Below are 21188 nucleotides of genomic sequence, written 5' to 3' on the forward strand. Positions count from 1 at the left end.
AGAGCCAAGTTTCCTTCTTTTCACTTTTTTTTAAAGGGAAAATAAACAGCTGGAATATCTGTGCCACCACCGACTTCTCTGCTCGGTTTGATAACAACAAAGAGAGGAAACCTGGAAACGTTCTCACACCAGTTTCCGCTCAGAGAAGCTACAGACACAGGTTGAACAAAAACTGCTAACCGTATTTGTATTCAACATTTCACATTACTTCACTTCACCACGTTACTGCTCTTTAACATTTCGACATGGTGAGTATTGCAGTAACATATGTTCCAATGTATAAGCTTTTTTCAACTGCAAATAAAATCCTCAAAGTTAAACTTTGTCAACATCTCTTTTATCCGAGCAAACAAACCAGAATAATCTCACAGATATAAAACCAGAGACAGACCATAAAAAACAAAAAAACAAACAAACAACAAACAAACATATGAACAAGGAATGGAAGGAGTGTTTTAAACATGTGATGTGTGCAAACACACAACAACAAACAAGTACAAACACACAACAACAGTCAACATATGGCTTCCCTAAACACTCCCAGTTGAGCACCTAAACACGCCATCCAATCTAAAATAAATTCAAACTTATTCACTCATTTCTTGTTTGTTTTTTTTAATTGAAATGATTCAACCAAAACCCCAAATCACCATGACATTAATGCCCACGATAGGTGAACGTAACCTTCTGACCACAGCTGTATGAGGATTACTCTGAACTGTGCAAGATGCAAAGTTACTCTAGTAGAGTCCAGAAATAAAGTGTTTTTTTGAGCTCATAAGGCCCACTGTGCTCAAAGAACAAATGACCTGCTCTATATTGTGATAACTGATATCGCTTGACATCCTCGGTGTATTTCAGACCTGTGGGAAACCATGCTCTGATTCCCCTGCACTGCAGGACTGATACTAAAAGAGCGCCTCTGTGTCTCAGCTGCTCCGTTCTGCCTGCTTTTTAAGGAACCACATGCCAACAGCTTGTTGTTTTTCAGGTTTTTTCTGTCTCTGTTACACACTGCCCACTTTGTTTTATCCAGGTACGCTCCTTAACAATTTATCATGGCGCCATGGAAACCAGGCCACGTGAATGGCTCCTCTTACAGAGAGTGCATGCACCTGTGCGCCATGTGAAGGTGTGAAGTGACCGTTTCCTCACCGTCCTCGTTCAGGAAGAGCTTGTTGAAGCGCAGGCCGCTGGGCTCTTTGCCGATGAAGCGATGTACGTACTCGGTGCCGTGGTCGTGAACGGCGATGGCGTATTTCAGCGGCTTCACGCAGGACTGCAGGCAGAAGGGAACTTTGGTGTCGCCGACCGTGTGCCTGCGAAAGACACAAGTGTCTCACTGCACTGCCATTCTTATACCTTCAAACTCTTAAGGTGTATGTTAGTAGTTTTTCAGAGTCAGAGGAAATAGAAAATTTCTCTAAATCTACGTAATGATAAGTCTGGCTTTTACCATTTCCTATACAGATCAAGGCTTGACCACATCCCCATTTTCTCATATCTGACAGCCACTTGTGAAAAATACATTTACTACAAAGCTTCTGGTGAGGAAACCATCCTCTGTAGGTTCTTCTACACGTAGTCAGAATACCTCTGTCCGTCGACTGTGCACAGGGCGACGGCCCACAGGTCTGGGCTGAAGCGTGCCAGCTGGGGAATATAGTCTGCCACCTACAGGGTGAAGAAACAATGAGGTTTAATCTGACCTATTCCCCACTCCCAACCATCTTGTCCTGGCTGTTATTTAATGTCACAAAGTATTCGACAATCTGACAAATGACTCACAATGTTAAAACTGCTCTATAAAGAATGGTTAGATACAGTTCTACTCAGCTCTGCTCTCACTAACCTGCCCTCCAGACATTTTTTTGGCGTTTTCATACAGCTCGTCGATGTGAGCAGAGAAGGACTGGAAGTCTGGAATAACAAACTTCTTCCTGAAGGCCTGGGTGAGCAGAACGATGTTGCTCTGGACACATCTGAGGCAGGAAAGAGGACAAATATTTAGGCTAAGGAGTACAGAATGTCCTTATTGACCTTCATGACTGCTTCAAATCCTCTGAGACTTTAATGACAAGTATGGAGCTAGTTAATGGACACAAAGCTTTTAAGGTCACGCATGACTAAATATAACATTAGATGTAATCAGGGAATGTTCTGATTTTTGAACACTAGATAAGACTAAATACAGTGAGTCTGCGCTCACTCAGCTCGTTTCCTCTTAATAACACCTAAACTTGAGGAGTCTAAGTAGAGAGTATAGCCGTGTATGCGTCACAATTCATCCTGCTGCTTCTGGCAGCAGGCACATCATCAATAAACACCAGTGGTCTGGTTCTACTGGGAGCCATACATGCCCATAACCATAACACTTTGACAGATATGCTTCAGACCAGGAGCCGTTTCTTTGGTTCAAGCTCATTTTGGTTTCATCTCTCTAAAACATTTGTTTCCAGATCTGTGGAGTCTCTTTCAGATATTCTCTGGTAAAGTCTAATCTGGCCTTGCTTTTGTTGAGTGTAACCAGTGGTTTGCATCTTTTTATAAACCTTATAAAGGCTGACGGGCTTGTCAGTCAGTTGTCCAAGTACTTTTGAGGATCTAAAAATTGTAAAAAAAAAAAAGAAAGAAAAAAAAGTCCAATTTATAAAAAAGAGTTAATAAAATACTTTTATTAAATCCCTTGAGTTAAAGCTGAAAGTGTGCATTTCAAAGACCGACTGTGGTGCTGGTGTACAGACGGGCCTGACTATATTTGCTTTTCTGGTTCAAAGCTTCTATTTCCAGGCTAAAATTTTCCAGTAACCGTTCTGGGAGAGCTGTATCCTCAGCTCGACTCGGCCGACTCTGTTGACCTTTCGCTGCGGCTGCTGTAGTTTTAGGAAAAGATCCCCGCTTGTTCCCTCGCAGCATGGAATTAAAATTACACAATAAAAGAAAATATGTATTCCTTTACCCAACACGTTCTGTACTCTAGATCACCCTTAAAGCAGCATGGTCTGGCTTTTTTTTTACCACTTATAGATTTTGTCCTGGGCCTTGTTATGTGAGCGATTATGGATGCAGACCTCGTAGTAAACACAGCTCCATGTAACAAGGCGGTGAGATAGAAGCTCTCCGTTAGCAGAGAGATTTACAGCTTGGCTATCTCACTGCATCCGAGCGGTCTAATCCCTGCAGAGAAAACACACGCTACACTCCACCGCCCGCTCACGTGCTTCCCTCTGAGAGGTTCTATAAATAAGCCCGGGGCACGGAAGTGATGGACGCCAGCCAGGAGCGCCGGCTCGGGGTCTGTTCAGTGAGGATTTTTCGCTCCCCGGTGAGCCATCGTATGCCTGATCTCACCAAGCTGCCACCCAGTTCTGTCTCACTGTCGTTTCCTCCGGGGAGGGTGGTGGGGGTCACACAGCAGTGATCCAATGACACAAGGGGGTGAGGGTGGAGGTGGGGATGTCATTTTATCTTTCTTTCCTCTCCGGCTGTGTTTCAACAACAGGTTTGGGTGGCTAAAAATGTTCTGATTACCAAATAAACATGAATTTGAAGGTCGTGTGATGGCCCCCTGCAGACCCAAGTCAGCAACATCCACCATCACAGAACATATCGGCCGTGATCGAGTGCAGTTGTATTCTCTGAGCACTGCCGTTTTTCCTGTTCCTCAGTCCTCGGGTCAAAGTAAAGTCATGTGGAAAAGGAGGCAGGAGGTAAATTTGTGGACTTTTCAAGTGCACCATCATTCTGAGTTAGATTACAAGGAACATTGTTAAGTTTTTTATGCAAAGTGGAAACTAAAAACACCTTCTCCCCCCCCCCTTTCTGAATAAGCAGCCAGTGTCAAAATTAAACCTCCAAACACTGAAACACAATCAGATTACGCCAAATCTTCTCCAAATCTTCACCTATGAATCTCCTAATTATCAATTTGATTTCCAGTTATTGAAGTCTACCAGTTTCCCTGAGCAGATTTTTCTGGGTGATGAAAACCTGAAGATGAGGTTGCTGACGTGCAAAGCGAGGGATGATGAATGATTAATGGCATGCGGTGACCCTGTTCTGCTGCAGGGACAAGCAGAGGACTCTAACCAGCTTTAATAATTCTTGTGATGAAACATTGATGCTGGTCATAAAGGTGGGACAGCAGGCAGGGTATTAAACACGGGATACAGCTAAAAACACGAAATATATAAATATATATAAAGAATATCCATATAGTCTCAATAATGCAAGGTTCTGTCTTCTTATACATAACAGTAAAATCCAACAGCTGGCTTTTGACTCAAGCTGCACATCTGGCTCTTTTATTAAATTTTACGGAGCCAATTAGGCTGCAGTTTGTTAAATGAGAGTGCAGAAAACTCCTGCTCGAGCATATCAATCCATCGTTGCTCAGTAAATTAAAGACAGGCGTACTTTTTGAAGAGGTGTCGGTCCAGCGCTCCGTCTGAGGTTGTCTTCAAGGTCACCTTCAGCATCTCCATACATTCTTTCAGCCGGGGGTCTCCCGTGCGAAGACCTGTGGCCTTAAGAGCCTGTGCAAGGAGAGGAGAGAGACACCAGGATTAAGACAGCCTGACAACAAAATCAATAAAGCTGTGAGCTGTGATTCCTCCAGAGCCTGACAGGAGGAGCTCATAATTCAGAAAGCTACAGGGCTGAATCACAGCCAACAAGTCAGTAATTTATGTGTGACATGCATTTATTTAGCTGCTGTACTGTAAATGCTTTTTGTCGTACATTTTATGAAAGTCTTATTTCAGTTAAGTCACCACAGCATTATTTATCCATTTGTAAACATTGTGTGGATTCCCCATCTTCTTTTCACCTTCATAACTGATTCAATTCAGTTGTATTTATATAACACCAAATCACAACAACAGCTGCCTCAGGGCGCTTCACATTGTAAAGACCTTACAGTAATACAGAGAAAACCCTAACAATCATATGACTCCCTACGAAAAATGATTGGGAAAGAAAAACTGAATTTTAAAGGGAAGAAACCTCCAGCAGAACCGGGCTAAGCGAGGAGTGGCCTTCTGCCGCAGCTGGATGGGCTGCAGCGAAGACGATAACCACAACATCTAGTTAGTAGTTTTTATAGGTCGTTTATCCAGGGGAGGAACTGTTGTATAAAACCACCCTGAAGTTCCTGTTTCAAGCTGGTTTCCAACACTGCAGGATGGTAGTACACCACTGTACTTTCACGCCAAGAGAAATTTAGACTACATAAATATCTTCAACAAGTTTGTGTGATTCTAAGCCAACACTTGATTTCACTTCTAAGATCTATCCAAATCTGCACAATGTTTAATGACTTAATCTTCTCCATTATTCCGTTAATTAAGTTTAATAATAAGTGAGATCTGCTCTGTTACTCTGTCTCCATTCCTGTGGGCGATTTGGGGCCATTTTCTCTTGTATAATTTATTTCTAGTAATATTTCTATTTAACAAAAGGTTCCGACACCATAAATATCCAACTCTCAGACATATCACTGCTGTGATAACTCACTGTGGTAAATTTGTGAGCAGGGATTTTTTCTTGGCCCTCTGCGATGGTGTAGAACAGCAGATCCTCCAGGCTGGGCAGGATGCCTGCCTTTCTTCTCCTGCAGGAAGCAAAAATAAACAGGCAGAGACAGAAAAGTGAGAAAAATAACTCCACAGTGAGGAGCTGTGGTGGAAATGTGGACATACAGGAGGAGGGGAGGGGGGGGGGGCTGCAGCAGAGGGAGAAGAAAACGCTTTTTCACTGCAGGGAGAAGCAGTGAGTAATAACAGTAAGGAAAACACGGCCTCAGCTTGCCTTACCTCAGCATTAAAACCTGTGGAAAAGTATACCTCCATACTTTTAGTAACATACTTTTCCAGGAGGTTAATATGCTGCTTTGAGGCCACAGGAATTGTTAATTGTACCTTGCTTGAATATCAGCCAGGAATGTGTTTGAAAAGCTCCCAGCATGCAAGTTAACAAAACCCAAGATTTAACGATTTAACGATTTACACAGAATTTAACCAAAAAACACTTCAAACCAAGAAGAGAATTTAGTGCTAAATTTCTTTCCTAGTTTTAAGTTTGGAGAGTGCAGCACAACAAAAACTACCACCAACACTTCATGACAGACAACCCTTACAGGCCTCGTCATTCACACTGTGTGTGAGGTGGCAGTGTCGGTGCAATCAGCTGAATAAAAGCACAGTCTGGGATGTGATGACTGGGCCTTAACTGTTGCAGCTGGGACAGGGAGACTAGCCAAGGCCTCCGGCATGCTGACGGTGTTCAGTGGCTGGAAGAAAACCCAAAAAACCAACAAGAAAAACAACAAAAAAAACCCAACCCCACACACACAACCAGAGTGATGGGTTAGCACTCGGCGTGGCAGCTAAAACCCTACGTCAGACTTACAGCGTCACCAGAGCTCCATTTTTATCCTTCAGAGCTGAGTTAGCAGCAAATAAAGAAATAAATGACAAATAGACAGTGATGGGGTCCAATACTAGTCCCACACAAGAGGAACTACAGTTATTGTAAATACCTAAATCTTAACAACATTTGGTTAGTCGTCCTTTACAGTTAATTGGCTCAGATTTGAAACATTATCTTACTAAATTCTTAATGTAAATGGAAGGTTATAGTTTAAACAAAAGCAAATCTATGATCATTAAAATAGATTTTTTTAATGATTCTATTTGTATTAGTTTCTGTATTCTAACTGTCTGATTTTATATTTGATATGGTGCGTCTTAAAAGCCTAACCAGGGACAAGGCCTGCAAATTAGCTGTGGCTACAAGTCAGTGTTTTGGCATTTGAGCTTTTAGTAAAAGGTAAAAATCATCACAGTTAACCGATTCTGCTCATGTCCATCTCCATGTTTTTTAATTCTTGGTCTTTACCAGAGCAGCTCTGGATGATTCATAGTTCAAAATAATCCTTCTTTAAATTATACTGCAGCCCCTCAGTTCCCCCTCTGTCTAAAATAAGCTTTTTTAGCTCCTCCCCTTTTTAGACAACTTTCTTCTGACTTCCTGTCCCTCTCAAATATAAGGTTCTGGACAGGAGGTGGGTGGGGATTCTGTGCTCAGATGGCCTTATTAAGGGTTATCCTCTCTGAGAGAGCCACGAGTAGAAAAAACTACCTGAGTGTGAAACATCGCACACGTGACCGAAATCAGAGCAGAAAATGTCCACTTCAAGGAAACCTGAATATCTAGCACTGTTTCCTGGCTGGTATTCGGAGCAGAGTGTCCACAGGAAGTCGTCTCTGGGAGGAAGGTTAGTAGCGTGTCAGGAGGCAGATGGGACGAACGGTTCACAGCAGGCTCTCTGCTATGATTCATACCAACACCAAATTGGATTTGTACAAAGCTCTGGGTGCTCACGATGACCTGCAATGCATCATGGGGGGGCAGCTTGATGCTAGGAGAGGATGTCTGAAGGTCAAACTTGAGTTGGCAGGCGGCTCCTCTCGGCAGCCAACCAGAAATAAAGAAAAGGAGCCAAGTTTGGATACATGAGAGCAGAAATGTACCAGATTATAATTTCAGCATCAGCAGAGTTTCCTCTGGAATCATGCAGCAGCAGCAACCATCAGAAAATTACAACATCTAATAGAGGAAATGGACAATTAACAGAAGCTTTCACTCTCAACTTCTTGCGCTCACTCTTTGTCTCCATCAAATGCAACATTTGATGGAGACAACATGTCACATTACCATTAGCATAAAAGCTTCCAATCAGTGTCTACTCCACTCTGTGTGCAAGGAGGGGCACTCACAGTAAAGGAGAAACCAGAGCCTTTATTTAAGCAACAGCGCTTTTTACTTCAAGCTGCTTTCGTCCTTGTGATGACTGCACTTATAGAACTGAATTAAACTGAGTCTGAACTGAATTCCTGAAACTATAGTTTGTCCTTCCAACTAAAATAAAAAGGATTTCCTCCTGATAATTTCTATTTATGGATGTACTATATTCAAAAGAAGAGAAAACCAATGTTTTTTTGTCGAGTCTCGTGTGGTTTTAAATATAAAAGAATGATTCCCAGTCTTTTTCCTCAGGGTAAGGAGTACAGCTTATTATTTACATGGGTGTGGGAAGTAAAAAGGGCTGGATTGGAGCATCTCTGACATACACACAGCTCCTGAATATGTGAGAAACACAGAGTGACTTAGACTAAAATAACAGACGTGAACAGGGGTTTTCCTGAGCACCACTGCTGCAGAAACCAGGAGAGGAAACACTGGCAGCGAGTTGAAGTCAGATTTATAGCTTTTGTGCCAAGTTCCACTCAGAGTGAAAAGTCAGGACGTCTCAGCGAGGAACACATATAGTTTAAAAGTGTGTCTGTTTGAATAGATTACATTAGGTTGCACCTCTCAGAGGAATACCGCCCCATACTTGAAAATCTGACTCTTTAACAGTTCCTTAGGAGGAAGCTCTGACTTTCCAGCATCAGTGGAACGCAGCAGTAACACTACAAACAGTTCACACGCTGTCTGGGTTAGCATGTCGGGGTCACTGCATCGTGCTCCACCTCTGACCGCAGTAATGCAGGCTGCTGGTGAGGAAGGAATACACATCAGAGAGTGCGTGATTGAGGAAGAGGAGGAAGACAGGATGGAAGGATGGAGGGTGAGGTAGAATAGAGAGGGACTGAAGTGCACCCACTGGGAGGAAGTGGGGTCATGTCTAAGTAAAAGCAGTTGTTGGCTTTCCGTAGAAAACCTCTACTTCTACTGGATTTTATTTTGAAAAACTTTTAAAAAAGAGTCTAAAACGACAAAATAGAAAGATACTTACAAATGCAAAACAAGAAGATCAACAACAGGGAGACAGAGAGAGTGAAGAGGGATAACACTGAATTAGTAACAGTGGCATTAAACTGAAACAGAAACAGCGAGCACACATATGATCAGCACAGTGCACGTCTTCAGATCACGCTGCTGTCAGGACGAGAAATAAAACAGAAGCTGTGACATTAAATGTAGCGTTTCACAGTGAATCACATTAAAAACATGCAGCATTGAAATACACTATGAGACATACAAACGAATAGTATAATCTGAAATGACTACTATGACTGAGTACTACTACTACTACTACCACTATACTTTTTCCCACCACTGAAACAGATGAGGCCCAGCCGGCTTGGGAGTCAGAGGTCTCAGCTCCAATCAAAAGCAAACAGCCATTTCCACATAAATAAACATTTGGCCTAAAAATGAAACAGAAATGGCTGCTGGTGGATTTTAACCGTGTAACACTTGAAAGGAACATGACACTGTAACCAAATAGTAGTGAAGTAAGAGGGTCCTTCTTGAGTGAGAGACTTCCCCTGTGGGAGTATCATTACCAGAGGCAGGTTAGAGGTGGACACTGGAACATCTGGATGGTCTCATTAATCTACCTCAGCTGGTCTCATTAGTACTCTCGCTCACGCTCTCCCTCCCCCTCCTCTCGCTCTGTTTGTTTTTAAAGGTCAACGCGAACAGAAGCTGAAACAGCAGCAGCCACTCCACAAAACTCTCTCCTGTACTGCAGATGAGTGAGCCTCTTCCAGAAGAGTCATCGAAACGGCATCTAACTGAACTGAGGCAGGAATCTGGAGACGTTTCCTTCACACGTGACCTTTCTGTGCCTAGACCCCCCACAGGATCAGTATTTTACCCGGCACTACTAACACAAATGCTTCAAACCTTTTTCATCAATGCTAAGGCAGCTGTTTAAACAGATGTAACTCACCCACATTATGTTTTAAAAAGTTGGGAGCTTTATGGTGAAAAACCCTGGAAATTAACAAGAATTTACTGGCAAATTTGTGAGAAAAAACTAAATTAAATTTATGAAAAAGAAACTGCCAGATATACGGGGAAAAGCAGAAACTTACCAAGAAAAAGGCAGGAAAATTATGCACCACCATGGCTCACCTGAATAAGCAGGTGAGCTCTCTGCCTGCTCTCCTGTCACCTCGCTGAACTATCCTGCCTAAAAAAGGCTAAAAATTCAAAGACATGTCTATATCTAGGTTTTACAAGAAAAATTAGGAAAATTTATCAAACCAAAATTTGCAAGAAACTCACAAAATTATGAGGAAAAAAATATATTTATATTTTATATATAAATATTTCCTCTGAATTTCACCCTCACATTACATTGTTTTCTTCAACCAGGCCCTAACACTAATACACCACCATCGTAGTCTCCCTCTGAGCCCACCATCAGGTGGTGCGACTCCCTTGAAGTTGGGGCCTGAGGTGTTCGCACTGACAGGCGGAGGTCTCTGTGTGAATTGAGCCGTCAGTATCTGCTGCATTTATTTAATCTGATCGATGGCGCTGGTTTCACCGCCTCACAGGCATCATGACAAATTGTTGCTGGTGGGTTGGAGAGGGCGGAGGCAGACATTAGACTGGAAGCGCTGAGAGAGAGGCGGCGCTGCACGAATCGATCTATGCGACTGACTCATCTGCTCGAGGCCCTGACATCTGCTGGGCGGCACGCCAGCTCACGGTGCTTAAAATAAATAAATAACTAAAAAGTGAAGACATGATTTAGGCAGGATGAGCTCCTCTGCATCGCAAAAAGCTCTGAGCCCTTACTAGCTGAAGCACGGCCTCAGAGCCCTCAGAGTCAGCGTGCAGCTCAGGCTGAGCCTGTCTGTCTTTTCTTTTCAGACTTCAGTGTTTGAAAGCAACAAACACCAGGACGTACATCTTATATGTTGAACTCTAACAAAACAGTCCAACAACTTGACTGAAGAAACCCTGACTAATAAATATGTAATACTGTTATGTCTTAATAAACAGCTGTGGGGTGGTCGTGTAAGAAGGTGGTCTGCATGTCGAAGTATCCTCAGGTGAGACACTGAGTCGCCCCAGATGCATCCATCAGAGTGAATGTGTGCACGAATATTTCATGTTGCAAGCTAAACATAGGACAGCAACCTGTTTACATCTACAAAAAAGAAGAAGAAAAAAGCTTGCTTCCTGGTTGTATTAAGGTTTTTGTTGAGGGTGATTGCCTTCTAACAGGAGACCTGTGCAACCTTTCTGCAAACAGCTGCAGTCTGACTTGGACTATTTCAGTCACTCTCAGAGAGACCGCAAATAATTGCCGTCTAGTTTTTAAATGCCGACAGATGCCGTTGCCATTAATCTGGACCAGTCTTTGTGAATGAGCACAACTCGACTGGTTATATTCTGGTTATCGGAGGGCTAAAATGTAAGACAGCAACAGATATGTGATTTTCCATGATTTATCAGTTCGTTGCCATTTTGTCAGAAACAGTTTGCCAGTAATTTCATTTAGAAGTGAGATAACTTTATCTTACTGTATAAAACAGATAATGACTGAGGTTAATTTGAGGACAAAATTTGGAGAGCAAAACAGTGATAAATCACAGTGTGTGTTTCTGCAGTAGACAGCATATCACAAAAAGTTAAATATCGCATATCATGTGTGGTGTCTGGTGACTCCCACCTGCAGTATTTTAGTTCAGAATGTGAATAAAAACATTCTAGAACTGAAGAAAAAGCTGGCGATGTTGTAGTTTAGGCCTACAGAGGGGCAGAGTCACAAACGAGACAGACTGTAGTCACAATCAAAAACTGCAGGTAAAAAGCCAAACTGAGTCCTTAATCAAACTGCCTGATCAGCAACAAAACAACAGATATTACAGATTAAACTACAGATCTTTACATTTTTATGGTTTGCTGGATGTTGGAGACTGCTATTTAATGACCCACAAGAACCCTGAAATGCTGAAAATCTAACCCAATAATCAATCCCTATTATGGAAATAAACTGATGAGTGTGGCTATGTGAAGGTTTTACAATGTGTTTTGTGGGAGTATGGCTGGAGGATTTTCAGACTTTCTTTGCATATCTTCTTATATTACTCTATTTTATAAGGTTTTATATTATACAGGATATTTAATATTGTGTGTAGCTGTCCAGGAACTGCAGATGGAAATCACCTGGAAGCTAAATGTGCTGTCTATATACGATCACTGACATGTAAACCAAGCTCCTTTAAGCTGCCTAATAGAGAAAAGTCACTGAGTTCCTCAAAAGCGTTGAGTTTTTCAGGAAGACGATGAACCTGCTTGCTCACCAAGATTCACGCTGCTGATAAAATTCACACAGTGATCTTCACAGAACAAGCCGAAGCTTGGCTCAGACTTGGATTAACCTCCGGGGGCTGACAACCAGTCAGCTGAGCAGAGCGACGGCCTGAACGCCGCCAGTAGCTTCAGCAAATTGTCCGTGAACAGAAACAAGTGGGGCAACTCTGTCCTGCAGGGGCAATGAGGCATTTTATGACTATGGAAGCTCTCTAAGGAGACAGGCTGGTGTCAGAGCTGCTCCGAGGGGAAGAAATGATCGGCCGGGTGGTTATCATGCTGGATCTTCAGCAACTATGTGCATCTTTATATATTTTCTTAATGAGTTGCCTCTAAGAATAATGAAATTATAAACCCTCCACTGTGGCTGTCCTGCAGCCCCCTCTCCTCATGATAGAGTTAATTTATACTCAAAATTCTGACACTCATATTTTCATTCACTGTATTTGTACGGAGGTCCAAAAGAGAGCAAATGTAAATTAAAATGATACAAAAATCAATTAATATGCCGCTACATGAAAACACAGCACCTCATCCCTGTACTGCTTTTTATCGCCAAGATTTTTTTTTTTAGTCTGTATTTTCTTTTATGTTTTTTCTATTTATCTACTTATGTATTTGATAGACAGTAAGCTAACTTTTAGTATAGCTGAATTTCATGATTTTAAAGAAAGATGATTCATGACAGTGTATATCTGTGGAGGAACCAATTATGTAAATAAACAAAAAACATAATACACTTCAAAAATAATCCAGAATTTAATTTATTTAATTCTAATTTATACTATTTTTGATATAACTAATTAGGACTTATTCATTTTTTTTATTTCTATATTTGGAAGATCGTTTTTTTTCAACTGGCATACATACATTTTTTTTTTAATTCTGTATTTTACTTTGACATTTTTCTGTCCATTTCAGCATCATTATAGAAATTACTGGACGCTCACCTGTTTGGTCTCATAACAGAAATAAAAACTGACATCCATAATAAATCTATTGAATTTTTTTCATATAACGCCAAATCACAACAACAGTCACCTTAATAAGCTTTTATATTGTAAGGTAAAGACCCTATAATAATAGAGAGAAACCACAAAAACTAGATAACCCCTTGCCTTTGGCAACAGTGGGAAGGAAAAACTCCCTTTTAACAGGAAGGACCTCCAGCAGAACCAGCATGACCAGATGGGAGTGAGGGAATGAAGACAGGACAAAGACACACTTTCGGAGAAAGAGACATTCAGGAAAAGGAAAGGAAACAAAGGGAAAAGAAAGAGCTCCTCACACTGGAAGCTGGTTCCACAGAAAGAGAGGCCTGAAAGCAGAAGGCTCTGCCTCCAACTTTACTTTTAAATACTCTAGGAACCACAAGTACATCTGCAGTCTGTGAGAAAAGTGCTCTACTGTGGTGATATGATACTATAAGGTCTCTAAGATCAGACAACGCCTGATTATTCAAGACCTTGTGTGTGAGGAGCAGCATTTCACATTCGATTCCGGATCTTACAAGAAGTCTGTGCCAACGTTAATGAAATGCCAAGAAGACTGGTCAAATATCAGCCACAATTATACCAGGAGCTTGTTGATGGCTACCAAAACCACCCAATCAAGGTGCAACATGCTAAGAAACATTTAGTGGGAGTTATGTATATATTTGAGCCTGTATGTATACTTTTAACCCTGTGTCGATTAGAGAAAATCCTAAATAAATACAAACTTGTGCACAAAATTCTTGTTTTCTAAAGTCACTGTACGATCGTTCCACCCTAGAACATGTCCACAACTATATATGTGTTAAACATTTAACATGGCAAAAACTGATTTTAACTTGTGTCTATGTTTTCATTATTTTATCTTTATTTTATTTTGATTCATTGTGCTATTTCTTTTTGCTATTAGTAACGTAACAGATTATTTTATTGTTATTATTAATGTTATTAATGATTTATACTGATTTATGATTTATTCTACTTATTTTGTATTTATGTCGGTAGTTAGAGGCATTTAAAATAAAACTTTGTTTCTGCCACTGAATAAACATTTTTTGGCATCCATAAGGGACAATTTCAGGTTACTATCTCAAAATCTTTACTTACTCTGAAATACCTGGAAGTTGTAGCTTGGCTCTACCCAGCAGTTTGTTTATAGTTTCTTCCCCCCAGGCAGAAACAAGCGTCTATACTTTAGACTTGCTTTACTTTGCCTCTCATCATGTGGCATACACTGTGCTTTATAATTAATGATAAGTGTATTAATTCAGGTCAGTAGCTGCACTCCTATGGAAGCAATAGTGGGTGACCTTGAATATGCATGGAGCTGATGCTCGGTGTGGAGTGGAGATCCAAACATTAACCAGCTTCAGTTGTCCTTAATTTTTCGTTTAAACTGGGTAACCTGGTGCAGGCTGAGTCAAGCCCCTGAGTCTGGATGGATGAAGGCATCAGCTTGCCCCACTGCATGTGCTTCCATTCTCGGACACGTCTCAAATTTACTTCCTTTCTACTAGTTTCCACTGAGTACATTCTGACTAATCGCCACCCGCTTAGAGCAAGTTAATGCCACAAAACATCCTTAAGGTTCATACTGGAACTACTAAGTCATCTTAGATATATTAAACTTGTCCGATAATGGCTGCTGGATTTACCTCCTACCTACCGGAGCTCTCCACTGGCCTGAGCCCGTAGGTGGGCGCACTATCACCGGTCACTTGCACCCATAATCCCCCCATCTACAACCCCTGACCTGCACAGTTCCCCGGCAAACCCAACCCTCCTTGCCAGCCTTTAGCAGGCTGAGCTAAATGAGCATCCGAGCTAGCAGCTAGCCACTTCGCGTGATGCGCGTTAGACCCTTCGCACCAAACTACGTTGTAAAAAGCCTAAATTCAAATAACGTCCCTTTTTGTACAAGTGTTATACATAAAGTGATTCATTTTTAAATACAATGCGAAATTAGACGCATTTCTTAAATTCCGCGTACTTTCTGTAAGTAAAACTGGTTTATTTTTTTAAATGAGAAGCCTCAAGGTAAAGGCACCTTGATGTCATGATTGCTTACCGCCCCATTAAAAATGCTCCTTTTTTCTATCGAGTTCGTCCTACTGTTAACGTTACTCACTTCTCTGTTGAAGAATCCTTGCCGGTGGAGTCATTGGAGCAAAAGCCTCTCAATGCGTGCTTCCTGGCCAAGTGCTGATGGGCTCTCCAGCCAGAAAACCGCCCTCTACCCGGTGACCGTCCATCAGGACTCAGGCTGCTGAAGCAGGCGGCGGGAGCAGGTGCTGCTTTAACGCCGACCCTACGTGTGAGCGGCCGCTTCAGCTGAGTCTGGAATAACTCCTTGAGTGTTACTGTAGACCGAAGATGTAACATTTCAACCCTGTGGTACAGACGAACTGTGCAGTGGAGTTACTATAGGACCGCGTGGAGGGATCGTAGAGGTCGGTTCCCGGTGAGAGCGCCGCTGTATCGGTCGAGTAACGGTTCGCCCGCTGACTCAACAGCGGAAAAAAGCTCTCCAGCGGGATACAACCAACCTTATCCACCGCGTGAGTTGTGATTGGACGGGCTTGACCCATGGGCGCACCTAATTGGTGAGAAGTCCTAACAGTCCCGCCCACGGTTGTGAATCGTGTTTTGGTCCTGTTATCTCCATCACTTCCCGTAATTAGCGAACAAGTTTATGTTATTGCCCATTTTTATATGTTTATAGGCACAGTTTCGATATCTTTTGTCTTTATAAACACAATAAATAACGAAAACAATCATATTTTTGAATTTACTACATTTAATGGCTGTTTTTAATCTATTATAGTTAATCTTTTTTAGCTCTTTTACTTTATAGGGCCACTATATTGTATTACGTCACGTTTTTACAAAGCATTTCATTGAATTTTATTTACATTTATTATTGTTTATTCAATTAATTTCCTATTTTATTGTTTTACTACACGTTTTCTATTTATTTGAACTGCTTTATGTTAGGCATGATACATTTTAGACCTATTTGTTCATGTTATTTTTATTTTTTACTGGCCCACTTTATCCACTCCATTTTCATGTAGCCTTTGTTTGTGGCTGCTGTAGCACAGACATAACTTTTGGGGAGACAGAAAGTATATGTTTTATGATACAATGGAAGTTAGGCATCCAGTTTTAGTTAAGTAGAAAAAAACAAATTATCGGATGAGTCACAACTATGTAGTCTGCATTCATTTTAAGTTAAATGCACATTTTGCACTCTTAGTTGTAGAAATGTTATTATTTGTGCCGGAAATCACATAACACATATACAAGAATTTAAGAATAAACACAATATAAGTGAAGTAATGTCATAAACATCACTATATTGAAATATTATAAGCCTAATATTTCCTGACTGACTCATGTGCATGAGTCTTCATGCTTGGCCTGCAGAAATCATGTGCAGATGATTCAAATAAACAAGTTTGCACAGCTATATAACTCACACTGCTGTGCAGAAATCTTGAGTCACCCCTCATTTCTTTATACTTTGGTAGGAAAATAGGAAGTGATTTATTGAAGCATGTGCAAACATATGTAAATACAGTATATAAGTCAAAATCAGAGATTGTACAAGTAATGAGTTTGAAAGTATTTATTTGGTGTGACCATCTTTATTCTTCAGCACAGTCTGAACTCTCTTAGGCAGCTTTCTTGCCATGTTTTTAAGTAGGAATAGTTCTGCAGGCTTCTTGAAGCTCTTCTTTGGATGTTTCTGCCTTTTGTTCTGTTCTCTGTCAACATGATCCCACACTGCTTCAATAATGTTGAGGTCCGGGCTCTGGGGAGGCCAATCCATGACTGACAGTGTTTACTGCATTGGCAGTGTGTTTGGGATCATTGTCATTATGAAAATGAAGCTGCTGCCAATCAGAAGATGTCTAACACCACTGGCTGAAATGCAGCCAAACCATGACAGAGCCTCCATCAGACCTGTTGTCACAGAATTTCAGTGCAGTTCTTGTGTAATGTGAAGCTTCAGTGAACAGTCAATGGATCCACTGAAGGTCCAGATGGATCTCTCAGATTTTGTGTCAAGTATTTGCTGGATTTGTTCCTGTTTCTTAAGGACATGACGTTCAGTTTGTTCTGTTTTGTTTTGTTTGTTTGTTTGTTTGTTTGGGGTTTTTTTCTCTTTGGGGGGGGGGGGGGGGGGGGTACGCCTGATACTTCTGCTTTTGCGCCCACTTCTCCATTTTCCTCAATTTTTTTAAGAACACACTGCACACCATGCAGACATAAAACAAGTTCTCAGTTAATATTTCTTTGGGAATCACCTCGATGGTGCAAAAAATAGTATTTTAAGCTGTCAAACTGTGTGTGTTTTAGGTTCCGTGTTAAATGGCTTAGCCAACAAACAAACAAACACAGAAACAAAACATTCTGGACCGGTCACTGAGTTTATGTTAAAATATTCTGCTTCTCCCTTATTTTAAGCTTCCTATTCATTCAGCTGAGTCACAGTCTCACTCTCCACCAGTTGTCCATGCCTGTAACCTGTAATAAATAAAAATGAAAACTATAAAAATATTATATAATGCAACTATAAAACCTTACAGGGATACAAGTAGAACTTTAAAACAATAAAAACAAATAAACAAAAATAAGGAAACACACCCTGGAAGAGACCTGAGATATAAAAGTGATTAAATAAATATTAAAGCATCACGTCTCTGTACAGTGGTGAGGAATAAAGAGGCTTAAGCGGACCTGTGCAGGACTGTCACTGATGCGTTGTGCTGCTCTGCCACCTTGTGGTTCATTTTGGTGTTGCACACATTCAGGGCTTTCTCTGCAGACTGTCGCCTTGTGTGTGTGTGTCCTTGAAAAAAAACATCTACAGCGCCATCTCCCGGTTAGAAAGTGATGTGAGACTAGTTTACAGGCGTGTAGGAGCTTTTTTCCATTCATGAAGTGACAGATTGATGATTTGCAGATAGAAATCTGGGAACCACATGCACGCTCTGCAGAAAAAACACAGAAAAACACATCAGAAATTTCCCAAACAGTGTCACACTCAGGTCTAATTCAATCTGCAGAGCTCAATGTACCAGATTACAGATTATCAGCCTGTTCCTCCTGAGTCAGGCAGCATTTTAATGCTTGTTTTGACCTCCTTTGCGGCCTGCGTGGGTGGAGCTTGACGCCCATCACTAAATAATGACCTACACCGCAGATTAGTCACCGGAAAGTGTTTGCTTTACTTTTCCCAAACTTTTTTTTTACATTTTTTTTTTATCTGACTCTATCTTGCTAAACTCCACCCACCTGGAGAGCCAAAAGAGGATAAAACAAACAAATTAGAGCTGACTAATAAAGCCTCCAGTGCACTTGAACATGAAACATTCATGAAGTTGGCCTGAAAATCTGATTTCCATGTGATCAGAAGCAAAGGGGACTTCCGACCAATTGCACGCAGAGGGTTTTTACTTGACAGGAATCAACATTTTTACGTTAAAAAAAAATCCCTTTTTATGCAGATTTGAGCTAAACTAGATGATCTGACTGACTGTGGCTGAGGAGAGGTTTATCAGCAAGCGGCGGCAGATGAATACCTGCTGTTTTACTGCTGTTCATTTGGACTATACAAGACATCTTTTGGTGTCCACATACTTTTGCAGCCCTTGCAGGCGTTTTAATGAACAATCGTGAGCTTCTAAAAATAAAATCAGTGGGATTAAATGTGCCCCAACATGTCCCAGACCATGTGCACATTTCTGACAGAGGATTCGTTCTAAGCTGAGAGGTTTGAACATACAAGCTCGCTGATGACCTCCTACTTACTGTAAAACCAAAGAATATAAAGAACTTCAGGCTTTTAATGATACAATCTGCTTGTAATATGCTTGTTTGTGTTACAACAGCTTCTTTTATTCTCCTATTTTATTTCTCTTAAAACATTAAAAAAAAAAATCATGTGAAATAAGGCACACTCTACCTCTTTAAGTTACAAGATTGTACCAATGCTGGACATCATGAAAATACTCCTTAGCGGGACTTAAAATGAGATAAATACAACCTCAAATGAACAACAGCACATGACATAGTACACTGTGTCATTATTTATTTAACAGAAACTGAGCCAAAATACACTAACAGTCCTGTGAAAACCCATAGTACCTCTATAAAGCAGATGTTTTGCTAGTTTGCTGGTCTGGAGTGTTCAGGTGCATGTTAACAATGCCACAGTCTTCCCAGAAGTGGACGTCCCAGCAAATTCTCTCCAAATGCTACATGTCAGACTCTACAGGCCTCAGTTCGCCTGTAAAATGTTAAAGTTTGTGACAGTACAATCAGAAAAACTTGACATGAGACAAGTCTCTACTCTGTAAAAAGAGCACAGCAGCGCTGCTGAGGGTTGCAAAGTTACATCTGAACGAACTGCAGGACTTCTGGATCAAAGTGTTTGGTCATAAAAATATAAAATCAAAGACCTCATACCAGCTGTTAGCACAGCGGTGGAGAGGTCATGATTTGGGCACCTTCCAGTCACTGAGTCCAGACCTGCCTGACTGAAATGCTGTGGTGTGGATTTAAGAGAGCTGTGCATGAACTTCAATGACCTGAAGCAATGTCCTAAAGAAGAGCGGGCTAAAACTCCTCCACACTGATCAAGCTGCTGAATCATGGGGTGCACTTAGTTTTTCACACAGTTTCTGCATTTTTGTTTGTTTTATGAGATAAATAATGTCTAAACATTTCTTATGTCATATGTTGCTGTTCACCTTGAGGCTGTATTTACCTGATTTTCAGACCAGCTTATTCATGTGTATCTTTTCTATGTTCATGATCAAACCGAGTCAAACGTTCACTCTTGGTAAAAGTTACATACTGATGTGTTTACATTGACTCTAGTGTGATCCTGACGGCTGGGAAATTGCATTAAAGGGGAGGGGAAGCAAGAAAGACTGGAGACAGTCCTGCTTTGCTTTTCTTCACTTCATCTAGTCATTTAAAAACTACAAACAACTTCTTTTAAAGACTGGCTTCGTGTTTCTTTCTTTCTCTGCTATAATGCATAAAAATTTAAAAAAGCAACTCCAGGACTCATGAAAACTGGCCAAATCAAAGCAGCCCTCAAAGTTTAAGCTGCGTTTTCTCTGCATGTGGCATTAAAACCAGAAGACAAAGGAAGAAAAGAGAGGAAGGGAAGGAAGGACGCAAGGAAGGAGGGGAGACAAACATCCCTAACGAAGCTGCAGGGAGGAGAGGCGATAATTCACCAACACCCACACCTTCTCAAAAGCAGTCGGATTCCTGCTCCTTTCAAAATGAGGGTGATGGGTGCACTCGGCAGATCCCTCCCACGCCGCTTAGCGGCTGGCTTCCGCCCACCGCCCGTGGAGCCGCCCACCTCCTGCCGTTGCCGCGGCAACACATCATCATCATCATCATCATGAGCAGTGACTTGCACTGGAGGAGGAGGTGGAAGGACAGGGAGGGGAGGGGTGGCTGTTTGAGCAGGGCTGCCACTGTGAGCAGCAAAACGGCGTGGGTGTTCATGAGCTGAGTTATTCTCCTGAGAAAATCTGTCCACGTGTGTGTGTGTGTCTGTGTGCGTGCGCGTGGAGAGACAGAGGGGGAGGAGAGAGGGAGAGGATGATGGGAGGTATGCGAAAAGGACCTGCGTCAGAGTGAGTCATCGGCCGGTTTCACAATGTGTTGATGTGACGCTGATGCAAATGGTCGGCGCAGGGATTGATCTCTATAAACCAAAATAAATAAAAAGAAGTTGAAGAAGAAAACAAACACAAGAAGAAGAAGAAGAAGAAAATTCTTTAGAGGTGTCTCGGTGCCACCTGGAGGACGAGCGCTCCTCACGGCTGGAGTTCTCCAGTAGCTTTCGGAGCTCCGCCCTGCAGCGGGAAGCTAATATGTAATCACACTAAACATTGTTATCACTAAATGTTAGGTTTGTTACTATGACTACAACCTGTTATTGGAGGACTACAAAGAGCTTTCTGCCCCATTAGTCACATACCTTCTTATTCTGCCTTTAGCAATGGCTCAACATGCTGTTTTTGGTGTGTGCGCGAACAT

The 21188-nt window shown here is 41.5% G+C and overlaps 1 protein-coding gene across 2 annotated transcripts in view; it reads right to left on the reverse strand.

Moving 5' to 3' along the window:
• The window catches only part of LOC102789803 (glutaminase kidney isoform, mitochondrial-like), a 30614-nt gene extending 14987 nt beyond the window's left edge, over window positions 1-15627 (reverse strand). The window contains exons 1-6 of one of the 2 annotated variants that reach the window (XM_087835723.1): window positions 15244-15627; window positions 5515-5605; window positions 4417-4535; window positions 1853-1982; window positions 1595-1674; window positions 1156-1319 (exon numbers count right to left, since the gene is read on the reverse strand). In XM_087835723.1, the coding sequence (XP_087691849.1) occupies window positions 1156-1319; window positions 1595-1674; window positions 1853-1982; window positions 4417-4535; window positions 5515-5605; window positions 15244-15497 (838 nt within the window). In that variant the 5' untranslated portion in view covers window positions 15498-15627. Of the gene's footprint in view, window positions 1-1155; window positions 1320-1594; window positions 1675-1852; window positions 1983-4416; window positions 4536-5514; window positions 5612-15243 lie in introns of both variants that reach the window. The other variant, XM_087835722.1, reaches the window with a different exon arrangement.
• Between the last annotated feature and the right edge of the window lie 5561 nt (window positions 15628-21188).

The sequence above is a fragment of the Neolamprologus brichardi genome, chromosome 23 (genome assembly GCF_056152115.1).
Source record: "Neolamprologus brichardi isolate AB-2024 chromosome 23, ASM5615211v1, whole genome shotgun sequence".
NCBI classification, from domain to species: Eukaryota; Metazoa; Chordata; class Actinopteri; order Cichliformes; family Cichlidae; genus Neolamprologus; species Neolamprologus brichardi.